A 12492-nucleotide genomic window follows, 5' to 3' on the forward strand; every position below is an offset into this window, starting at 1 on the left:
TGCAAAGCTTCTGTAAGGCAAAGGACACTGTCAATAGGACAAAATGGCAACCAACAGATTGGAAAAAGATCTTTATCAATTCTACATATGATAGAGGGCCAATATCGAATATATACAAAGAACTCAAGAAATTAGACTCCAGACAATCAAATAACCCTATTAAAAAATGGGGTACAGAGCTAAAAAAAGAATTCTCAACTGAGGAAACTCAAATGGTCGAGAAGCACCTAAAGAAAATTTCAACAGAAAAATGTCATCAGAAAAATGCAAATAAAAACAACCCTGAGGCCAGCTGGTGGTAGTGCACGCCTTTAATCCCTGCACTTGGGAGGCAGAGTCAGGCGGATTTCTGAGTTCGAGGACAGCCTGGTTTACAAAGTGAGTTCAAGGACACTACGAAACCCTGTCTCAAAAAAAACAAAAAACAAAAACAAAAACAAAACAACCTTGAGATTCTACCTCACACCAGTCAGAATGACTAAGATCAAAAACTCAGGTGAGAGAAGATGCTGGTGAGGATGTGGAGAAAGAGGAACACTTCTCCACTGCTGGTGGGATTGCAAGCTGGCACAACCAATCTGGCAATCAGTTTGGTGGTTCTTCAGAAAACTGGACATAGTACTACCTGAGGACCCAGCAATACCACTCCTGGGCATATACCCAGAAGATGCTCTAACATATAACAAGGACACATACTCCATTATACCTATAGCAGCCTTATTTATAATAGTCAGAAGCTGGAAAAGAACCCAGATGTCTTTCAACAGAGGAATGGATAGAGAAAATGTGGTATATTTACAAAATGGAGTACTACTCAGCTATTNAAAACAACGACTTCATGAAATTCTTAGGCAAATGGATGGAACTAGAAAATATCATCCCGAGTGAGGTAACCCAATGACAAAAGAACACACATGATATGCACTCACTGATAAGTGGATATAGGCCCAAAAGCTTGGAATACCCAAGATACAATTCACAGACCACATGAAGCTCAAGAAGAAGGAAGACCAAAGTGTGGGTGCTTCAGTCCTTCTTAGAAGGGGTAACAAAATACTCATGGGAGCAATACGGAGACAAAGTGTGGAGCAGAGCCTGAAGGAAAGGCCATCCAGAGACTGCCCCACCTGGGGATCCGTCCCATATACAGTCACCAAACACAGACACTATTGTGGATGTCATGAAATGCACACTGACAGGAGCCTGAAATAGCTGTCTCCTGAGAGGCTCTGCCAGAGCCTTATATATACGGAGGTGGATGCTCACAGTCAACCACTGAACTGGTCATGAGGTCCCCAATGGAGGAGTTAAGAGAAAGGTCTGAAAGAAGCTGAAGGGGTTTGCAACCCCATAGGAAGAACAACAATATCAACTAACCAGAGCTGCCAGGGTCTAAACCACCAACCAAGGAGTATGCATGGAGGGACCCAGGGCTCCAGCTGTATATGCAACAGAGGATGGCCTTGTTGCGCATCAATGGGAGAAGAGGCCCTTGATCCTGTGAAGGCTTGATACCCCAGTGTAGGGGAATATGAGGGCGGGGAGGAGGAGTGCTGGGTAGGTGGGGGCACACCCTCATAGAAGCAGAAGGAGGGGGAATGGGATAGGGAGTTTCTGGGGGCAGGAATCTGGAAAGGAGATCATATTTGAAATATAAATAAATAAAATATTCCCCCTTTCCCCCTAAAAACCCAAAAAACCAGATGGGAAGCCAAAACCAAACAACCCAAACCAAAACCAAACCAAACCAAAACCCCACCAAAGCAAACCAACCAAACAACTAAGCAAGCAAAATACAAACCACAAGCTAGAACGTCATGCTAAGATGGGGTCGTGGTACCCAGGCCGACCGCTGCTTTTGATTGTCCTACACCTGACTAGATTACAGAAGTGCTACCACACCTGGTTCAGCTGGCGAATTTTTACCAAAACAGCATGGCAGAATTAGAACTGGATTTATGACAAGTGTATGGGCATCAACCACTCTGGAAATCAATCTGAAGGTTCCTCAGAAAATTAGAAATTAATCTACTGATGAAAAGAATATAAGATGATAAAGGATCACTGTCAATTTTGCAGAATATTGTAAGGTGCTTATGTGAACACTAAACAAAATATGATCTAATCAGACACCTAGTGAAGTATTCAAGGTAAAATTTCATCATGCAGTAGATTTCAGCTAAATTCCTGCCAGAAAGTGACTGTATAAACAAGGGAGGGAGGGAGGGATGGAGGGAGGGAGGGAGAAGTGGAAACATGAGGCTAGTTGTTGAAGCAGGGCAACAGTTTGGTGGTTTGTGGAATACATTTTACTTTTGAGTATGCCTAAAAACTTCTATAATGAAAGGATTTTTAAAAGGACAGTGTTTACAATACCTGCTTAATTCCACAATCTGAAACTTGGGAAGCAGCCACTGAAGCCTGGCCTTACTTTGTCTAACACACTTTTCTTTTTAGGCCTACTGCCAACTTTACTGGAGCTTCATATAGATTTTAATAAAATTTCAACTGTGGAACTTGAAGATTTTAAACGGTACAAGGAACTGCACAGGTAAACGTTCTCACAGTCTGGATTTTTAAAGGGCAGTCAAAGTTTTATTGAAAGGTAGAGTAATAGCTTCCTGGAGCCCTTGGATGTCCTTTGTTTCCTGGTATTGTGCCATGACACTGGCTAGAAAATCCAGCAAAGCACTGGCAGAAGTGGTGAGAGATGGTGTTCTAAATCTTTATGAGAAAACAAAATATTTCACTGTGAATAATGTTTATTGTAAGCTTCCATGAATGACAATTACTATATGGAACAAGTACCCTCTTACTACTACATCAGTGAATTTTTAGATAAGTGCAGGGGCCCCTTATCTCTGGAACACTGAAACAAGGAGAGTTGAGCAGTGGGCTATTGAGGGCTTTCAGGCCAAGCTGAAGGGGAGCACTAAAGAAAGCTGCCTGCTGACCTGAGAGCCTGTGGAAACCGTGCCAGCCCTGCCTGGAAGGTATAGCTGATTTGGAACCATCTGGGTGCAGCCCTATGGTTGCTGTGGAGGGGATTCTTTTCCTGTCCATGATACTTAGCCTATGGCTACTGCCCCAGACTATCTGTCCCCAATGTTGTTGCCAGATCAAAAGTGCCTAAAAAACATATTCCCAAATACATTTTTCAGTTTCATTACATACAGGGAACTGAACTATTCTTGAAATGACTCGTCCTGGTGCTGAAGGGATGGCTTGTTTGGTAAATCTCTTGCCTTCTAAAGTATGACGGCCTGAGTTAGAATTCCCAGAGCTCACATAAACAAGATACAGTGATATGTAATCCGAGTAGTAGAGGTGCCACTTAAGGCTCCCTGACACCCAATGGCTAGACAGCCTGGCCTAGTTAAGTATGAGGTCAATGAAAGACACTGTAGCTAAGCAAGTGAACAGCATTTCTGAGGAGGACACTGAGGTGGTCCTCTGATAACCATGTGCCTGCATGCACACTCCTCCTCATGGAAAGCTTCACTCTCCTTAAAAAGAAAAGTTCAGGGCTGGAGAAATGGCTCAGTGGGTAAAGAGCTTACTCTGTAGACCAGGCTGGCCTCGAACTCAAAAATCCGCCTGCCTCTGCCTCCCAAGTGCTGGGATTAAAGGTATGCGCCACCACGCCCAGCTAAGAGCTTACTGCAAAATCATGATGATCTCGATCTCACAGCTATAACTGTAGTGCTGGGTGGGGCTGGGGTGGAGACAGGCAGATCTCCAGATGCTGGCAAGCCAGGAAGGTCAACCAGTGAGCTCTGGGTTCAGAGTGAGGAAGTCACCTGGTGTTGACCTCTTGCTTTGATATGCACAGGTGTACAATCAAGTGTGCTGTTTCACAGCTACTTTTATGAAGGATAACCGTGCACTGCTCTCCAGCAAAGAAAATTAGTGATGAAAGTGTCAGAAGAGGTATGGGTGATAACCATAGAGCACCCTAGAAGACAGAGACTGCTCAAACCCTAGCATTTGGGGATCCAGGGGTTTTGCTGCTGTGGGCACTGCCATTTCCTATAATTTTCTTCTTACTGGAACACAGTCATAGTCACCTAACATCTATGGACGATTCCAGACTACGATAGTAAAACTGAATAGCTAAGACAGAACAAATAATCCATAAAGAGTTAGATATTTACTATTTGACCCTTTATAGAAAAACCTGGCTCAAGCTGGGTCTAGAGAGACAGATATTCCAAACTTTGACTCAGCAGTAAACTGCAGGATCCAGACCACACATCACACTGCTGCTGCTCCTCAAAGACTTTTGTGGGGGGGGGGGGGCAAAGACAATGAAGTCAACTTCTGGAAGAAAGAATGGAGTTACTAACAACTTTAAATTTTGTTTCCTTTTAGAAGTTCATTGGTGAAAAAAAAAAAAAAAAAAACAAAAAACCCAAGCATGAAGCTAGCAGTGTTGTTTTGTTTCACTCTGCTCATTGCTCTTCAAGCTGATTGTGACCGAAGTCCTAGGAGGCAAAGGGGAAGGATGCATCAGAGAGGACCCAGGAAAAGCTCTTCACTCCACCTCAGAGCCAACAGGCAGCTTCAAGTTCAGCAAACTACTGCTGCTCCAGATGCTACATCACCCACTGCCAACTTTGATTACAGTGTGGAAGAAAACATAGAGTCACTTCCAAGTAATCTTGGAGTAGAATCAAGTTACAGTGTTTTACCAGGTAAGAGAATGTGTGAGGGAGAAAAATGTCTCCACGAGCTAAACTATATAGGAAAAGTAGAATAAAATTTGGTGCTACTTTCTGATATATAAGCACAAAATTAAAAATAATTGTAAAAGGTATTCAAGGAACATACTTATACAAAATTATTGGAAAAAGTCTTCTTTCCCACTATGAAACAAAAATTATCAAGTGATGATATTCACAACACAAAATGTACATGTCAATTAGTAAAATGCCTTTCACTTATTAAGACATTATCTAGAGTGGAAGCCAATCAAATAACTTTGACCTAGGGCTATTTAATTGTTTGTTTTTGCTTTTTTGAGCCAGGTTTCTCTGTGTAGTCCTGGCTGTCCTGAAACTTGCTCTGTAGACCAGGCTGGCCTCCCAAGTGCTGCCTCCCAAGTGCTGGGATTAAAGGCATGTGCTACCACGCCATGCCTGGCTTCTATTTGAATATTTTCTTTTTCTTTTTCTTTTTCTTTGGTTTTTCGAGACAGGGTTTCTCTCTATAGCCCTGGCTGTCCTGGAACTCACTTTGTAGACCAGGTTGGCCTCGAACTCAGAAATCCGCCTGCCTCTGCCTCCCGAGTGCTGGGATTAAAGGCGCGCCACCAAGCCCGGCTTGAATATTTTCAAGATAAAGTTTTGTTAAGTAAAAATGGAATGAAATCCACTGGATTTATTTTATACAGAATACTGAGTTTTTAAAGGATGAAAGGATTGGAAATTCTTCCAAAGATCTCAAGTAATTATTTTTTGAAACTAGTATTTAATGATTAGTGATTTTCTAAGTTTGGAAGAAAAAAATGCAAACATAATATAGGTATGTTACCATTAAAGAAAACCTTGAAAGACAGAAGAAAATATCACCATACCCTTATTTCATAACTCTTAATGATTCTTTCATGAAGTTAACAGAAATAACAAAATTATATGAAAAAAGGAAAATTAGGCTATATTTGCTAAAAACTTAAATGACATGTGCATAGTAAGCACTAAGGAATAATAAAGATATCATTGCAATTAACTGAAAGTTACTTAAACTATAAAAGGAAATGAAAAGCCCCCAAACTAACATGCATAATATGATTTCACATATTTAACATTTTAAAATTTAATTTTTATTACTTTTGTGTACATGATATTTATATGTGCAGGTGCCATACGCCAAAGCACACATGTAAAGGTCAGACAATGCTCTAAGAAGTCAATTTTCTCCTTCCACAGCAAGCACTTTACCCACTGAGCCATCCTTGTTGGCACAAACATAACTTTTTTATAAAAATGGACTATTTTATTTATTTAACAAAATACTTAGGGACTGGAGAGATGGCTCAGTGGTTAAGAGCCCTTGATGTTTTTTATAAAAACAAGGTTCAGTCCCTAGCACTCATGAAGTAGTTCACAACAATGTATAACTCTAGTTTTAGAGGATCTGATGTCTTCTTCTGACTTTTGAGGGTACTTTATACATGTGATGCACATATATACATGCAGGCAAAACATGTACACATATGAAATTCTTACAGTGAGGATTTTTATATTAATATTTTATATTGGGGTGGAGATGGGCAGATCTCCAGATGCTGGCAAGGCAGGAGGGTCAACTGGTGAACTCTAGGTTCAGACAGAGGAAGTCACCTGGTGTTGCCTTGATGTGCACAGGTGACTATCGAGTGTGCTGTTTCACACTGCTTTAATCATAGCATGTCAGAAAGACAAATTACCACCTGTTCTCATACATTGATCTGATTTTTTTTTTTTTCTGAGATGAGAGTTTTATGTTGCTCAGCTGGTCTTAAACTTCTAGATCCCACAGTCCTCCTGCCTCTGCTTTCTTAGTTGGGACTACAACAGGTACAACTCACTGACTTAAAACACAAAACATACCACCACCAACAAAAACTAAAAGTTGGTATCAGTAAGAGTATAGAAAATGCACTAAGCATTTCCAAATTGTCTAAAAATGTTTTCTAGTAGTCTTAAAGTGCTTGAAAAATATTTAAGATTCTAATTTACTTTTTTCATGTGTGTTTTTAAAATTTATTTATTTATTTTTATTACAAAGGAGGTAGTTTAGAAACAGGGTTTCTCTGTGTAGCCCTGAATGTCCTGGAACTAGCTCTGTAGACTAGGCTAACCTTGGACTTGGAGATCCCCCTGACTGCTGGGATTAAAGGAATGCATCACTGCCCGCTCCTCTTATGTGCTTCTGACAGCTGACTGTACAGAGGCTAGAGGACAATCTCCTGAAGTCAGCTCTCCTTCCACTTTGAGTCCTGGGGTTTGAAATCAGGGTCTGTCATGATAGGCAGTAGGTGCCGCAATCTGCCCAGGCAGCTCACAGCCCATTCTTTGTTTTGATTATATTTACACACATCACATATACTTCACTGCTGTTAAACCACAGTCCACTGTTTGAATCACTGACACAAACTATAGCCACAGTATTGTACCAGAGCTAACACCAGAATTGACCCTCAGCAAGTTGTCTTTGGCTTCCAGAGTGTGTACCTACACACATCACTCACACAATAAAGTAAAAGTAAAAGGTTGATCATTTTGGTGTGTGCATTTTATTTCAAAATGCAGTAACAAACAACCCCACAGGGCTTACTGTCTTGCTGAGCAGACTGAAGAAGCATGCTGTTTTGTCTTTCTCTGTGTGCCTATCCACTCTCGCCATCCTCTTCTGGGACAGAGCTACACTGCTGCCTTTCCTGAATTTTGGTGTGGCCATACAACTTACTGTGCTGGGAGAATTAAACGCACGTAGAACTCAAGCATGATTTGGAAACTTGTGTTTTTCACTCCTGGGCAATTTGGGAGTTTCCTAGAGGAAGCATACTGTCTGTTGGAGAGTGACCATACCCAAGCTGAGCCCCAGCATGTCAAGATCGTATAACTTTAAGAAAATGAGAAATGGTTGGGTTCTGATGGTTGTTATTCCTGTGACAGAACTTAGCCTATCCTGTCAGAAGATATCAAACTCAAACAACGCTCAGTTACTAGGAGGAGATCACTCAGCAGCAAGGAGGAAGAGCCAATGAAAAGCATTTCAGACAGCAAATCTGTAAGGCCGATGCATGGCTGCAGACAGATCTGTAGTCTCAGCTGGTTGTATCTGTTGGACCTTGCACTATCATTTTATCCACTCAGGGATTCAGATAATCTTGTACAGCATGGTTGTGTACTCCTTTAATCCTAGCACTCAGAAGGCAGAGAAGCAGAGGGGCAGAGGAGCAGATGGATTTCTTGTGAGTTTGAGGCCAGCCTGGTATACACAGTGAGTTCCAGGCTACATAATAGAAATTCTGTCATAACCAATCAACCAACCAACCAACCAACCAACCAACCAACCAACCAACCAACCAACCAACCATCAGTCCCTTTTCTCTTCTAGGAAAGAAAGGACACTGCTTTGTAAAGGGCATGATCATGTACAACAAAGCTGTCTGGTCACCTGAGCCCTGCACCATCTGCCTCTGCTCAAATGGAAGAGTGCTTTGTGATGAAACTGAGTGCCACCCCAAGGCATGTCGCTATACCATTAAACGGGAAGGAGAGTGCTGCCCCATCTGCTCTGATGCTGGTATACAATATAAAACAAAATATCATAGATAATTTAGTCTTTAACTTCTATTTATTTTTATTTTATCATTACATTAAGGTGTAAATTATTATAAATGTATGCCACGGACCAGGCTGTCTGGGCCCTCCTCAATCTGTGCGAATCAGAGGTTCGGACAGATGGGCATAGAGTCAGCGAGAAATGGGGTAACAGATGCGACATAAGGGAGTGTGGATCTGAATGTAATTTGTCAAATTGTGCATCAAACTTTTTATACAGAAGAAAATAGGGAAGTTAGGTGACACATCGGCAAGGTACAAATGAGGTTACAAATGATGCTTAATGACTCTTACACAAAACAGAGGAATGCAAACACAAGGACTGGCAGGAACTGGGCAATAAGACAACTGAGACAAAGTCAGCTCTGTCTAAGGTCGGCTATAGTCTTAGAAGCTCTATCTAAGGGCAGCTATAGTCTTAGAAGCCAGGTGTGAGGTCTTTATACTCCGGGGGGTGGGGTGGGGTGGAGGGAAGGGCTTTTACACCCAAGTCATGGTTCTAATTAGGGAGTTCTGGTCTAGCTAACCTTCTCATGAATAATGCAATACTCTAAAACCACAGCCCGATCTACTTCCTAAGCCACTGTAAACTCCTGTATATGGAAGCTACTTGGCATTTATTCTAAGTGATAGTGTGGGGGGACTTTTCTACTAATAAGTAATGTAGTCTGCTATACATAACTATAATAAGAATTCTAAACTTACTTTGCTAAGCTTGCCTTGAGATTTCTAACTCTATGTAGTAGATAGTAAAGCCTGATTTCCTTCAACATCTCTCTTACAGTACTAGAGGCAATTCTGAATGTCACTGAATAGGCAACATTCTTACTGAATTCCAAGCCCATGGTTGGCTCAAGGACTACCTAGGGCATTGATGAAGGCCAGGAAACAAAGTTCAATTTTGCTTAGGTATTTGGCAAGTCATTGCTTGGAGGTACCTATAACAAAACAATACTGAAAGGAAGCACACAGATCCATTCGCAAGGACAAAATTGGAGCATACATGCTATGGGGTACCACAGTTCCAGGAGACTAAGTTTCCGTGAAACTCTTCGCCTCAGGACTACATCCAGGCTTTTGGCCTCTCATGCGTGTCACTACTGGAGTGGATGTAGCAAATGTAGTCATCAAGGCACTTAAAATGTAGCTCAGTGTTGATAAACAGATTGATCTAGGAAAATGTATTTGGGGTAAAGAAATAGATGTGGCTCTAGAGTTTTAATTCTCAGATGGAGTCAGGTTGAACCTGATTCTATTTCATGTGTGAATCTTACAAGGCTTTAGAGACACAGTGATAGAATTACTATAGTAAACTCTGACTTATACATGCACCATCTTATTTAATCAAGTTTGTCAGGAATATACTAATCATTATCATGAGAACAAAGGAGTGGTTTATAAACAGAGCAAGTAAAGCTTCAACTCTCCTGGATCTTCCCATTCATCTCCCACAGGAAGCACAGGAATCCAGTGGAATCTGAGGAATCCCAGCAAAATATGGAAGTGTGGACTGGGGCTTGGTTTAGTCTGCTTGGGTGGCACTTCTCTACTGGAGATCACAGCATGGGTTTTGTTGGAAGTGTACTGATCTGTTCTCAAATGAGACTTGCTCCTGAACAAATGTGTGTGCCCTCTGGAGGTTGGCTTAGGCCTCCTGGAAGAAAGTTTAGCTAGTGACTTATGAAAATAAACCATGTTAAATAACTTGACAGGTACAGACTGACAGAGACATCTTCTCTTGTCAATATCAAGCCAGGAGGAACTTCAGAAATTGTACTTTGCTTCATGCTATTAGTTATTTCACGGAGGCACTGTAATTTCTATTTATTTATTTATTTATTTATTTATTTATTCATTCATTCATTCATTCAAAGTATGAGTACACTGTAGCTGTCTTCAGGCACACCAGGAGAGGGCATCAGATCCCATTACAGATGTTTGTGAGCCACCATGTGGTTGCTGGGAATTGAACTCAGGACCTCTGGAAAAGCAGTCGGTGCTGTTAACCACTGAGCCATCTCTCCAGCCCTGTACTTTCTTCTGAGACAGATTCTCTGGCCTGGAATGTGCTATGTTAGAGCAGGTTAGCCTCAAATTCACAGAAATTCCCCTGCCTCTGCTTCTGTCAGTACAGTAGGGCTGGGATTAAAAACATGTACCACTAGACCTGGCCTGAAACATTATAGTTTTAAAAAGAATGTTAGAAGGTGTGCTCGTTGAAACTGATTCCTTGAAGAAACATAGTAGGCTTATAGGCAAGATTCAGAGATTCTTAGACATTTTTTTCGAAAGATCTAAAGTCTTCTTGAAATGTAGTTATTTTAGAGAAATAATCCTGGACACAGAAAGGAGTTAATGCTTAATTATGATATCTTTGGCTTCTACTTGTTAATTTCCCCATCTTCTTTGGCATGTTTTAGTATGAATGTAAAAAAACAAATCTTCAGGCTTTATAACACATACTGAATGATATCACAAGTAACTTCTTCAAATAATTATATTTCTATTTTTTTAGGGTTAGTTTGTATATGATTATCAAGTAAAAGTAGAGAGATGATTAGATCCATTTATAAATTTTGATGGAAGAAAGCCTATACACTATGAACTCATTTCTCTTTAGAACTCTTCACTCAAAGTAACTACATCCAGACTAGATCGTCTCTACTATCTGTCAAAGATCTGTATAGTAACTATTGCAATGGGATACTATCTAATGGTATCAAAGCCTCACAATAAAACTGCTTTCTATTTTGTATTGTGTGGCAATATTATTCCCTCTTTAGGTTACCAATTAGTATCATATGTTTGTGAAAGTCATATTACATTATTTAGTACAAAAACAATATTAAGGCTCATAGACACCAAAATCACACGTCTGCAGCAAATTCTACAAAAGAGAAATAAAGTTACAGTTAACTTCAAGAAAAAACTTCAACTGCATTTCATCTTTACATAGAAGTCAAGAACATAGAGGGAATAATATTTACTAACCTAATTTTCATTATGGCTTTTCCCATTCATTAACATCATCAACTTGCCTCCGTTACATCATCCTTCTATGATCACTAGCCGCCTACTCTCTACTCCATAGTAGGAAACTACATGATAAAACTGAGTTTTCTGGTGATTCTTCAGAACAAGACTCCATTAACAAGCTTCACAAGCAAGTGCTACCTCTTCAGATGGAAATGGGCCAAGTGGCCATAAAAGAAGCTCTTCAATCTGAGGAGGATGAAGAGGTAGCTAAAGGACACAAGGAGCACAAGAAAGAGACCTCAGTGCCTACTAAGCTCCATGGTGATGGGGAAAGAACTGAGAGAAACCTGAGGCCGGAGAAAGAAGGGAGGTCAGCACATCAACCACTGTACCATGGAAGAAGGGAGGAAGAGGACAGCCAGGAGGACACTGAGAGGGAAGGAGAGGAGGAAGACGATGCTGTAAGAGGAGATGTGTTCAGAATGCCCTCCCGGTTAATTCCTGGAACCCCAAGAGGCAGGCCACGCCTGCCCAGAAGCTGTTCCCTGTCCTACAGGACTATCAGTTGCGTTCATGCAGACTTCACTGAGATCCCACCAATGACAGCGCCAGAAGTAACGAACCTGGAGTTGGCTGGTAAGAGATGACGACTTACTTCATGCTCAGATATAAGGGGCAATTTTACTGTCCTATGAATGTTGCTTTAACTTACTAGGGACTAATTTTATCATCTTCATACAGATCACCTGTGCAGCAGAGATGGACACACATTACAGACTGTAATCAAATGGTGATTTAAAAAAAATCAGCTTTACTGGGGTACACTTTGTCTGCATTATAAAACTTACTTATAATGTATAGTTCTATAAGTTTTTTTACAAATGTCAACACCACCACAGTTCAGATAAAAAAAAATTCCATTATTTCCACAAATTCCTCATATCTTCATGTCCTTCATTTGCTGGCCACTATGAAACTGACCTGTTTTCTGTGTTTATTGATTTGATTTCTGAGTTTTACTAAACTGAATCACACAGTAAGTAGCCTTGCAGTTAGACTTCTAATGCTTTAAAAAAAATCACGAGTTTATTCCTTTGTTTCTTAGCAGTGTCCTACTGTATAAATCAGCCAGAGAATGATTTTTTTTTTTTAGTTTAGTTTAAGGCAATTTTGTCTATAACTGCTA

The 12492-nt window shown here is 40.7% G+C and overlaps 2 protein-coding genes across 3 annotated transcripts in view; one reads left to right on the forward strand and one right to left on the reverse strand.

Annotated features, from left to right (window-relative positions):
- The window catches only part of Cenpp (centromere protein P), a 185731-nt gene that overhangs the window by 41209 nt on the left and 132030 nt on the right, over nt 1–12492 (reverse strand). The window lies entirely within an intron of this gene.
- The window catches only part of Ecm2 (extracellular matrix protein 2), a 31504-nt gene that overhangs the window by 7606 nt on the left and 11406 nt on the right, over nt 1–12492 (forward strand). Inside the window, exons 2-5 of one of the 2 annotated variants that reach the window (XM_021216025.2) lie at nt 2458–2551; nt 4372–4694; nt 8104–8292; nt 11400–11942. In XM_021216025.2, the coding sequence (XP_021071684.1) occupies nt 4418–4694; nt 8104–8292; nt 11400–11942 (1009 nt within the window). In that variant the 5' untranslated portion in view covers nt 2458–2551; nt 4372–4417. The remainder of the gene's footprint in view (nt 1–2457; nt 2552–4371; nt 4695–8103; nt 8293–11399; nt 11943–12492) is intronic. The other variant, XM_021216026.2, reaches the window with a different exon arrangement.

Source organism: Mus pahari, chromosome 16 (genome assembly GCF_900095145.1).
Source record: "Mus pahari chromosome 16, PAHARI_EIJ_v1.1, whole genome shotgun sequence".
Taxonomy (NCBI): domain Eukaryota; kingdom Metazoa; phylum Chordata; class Mammalia; order Rodentia; family Muridae; genus Mus; species Mus pahari.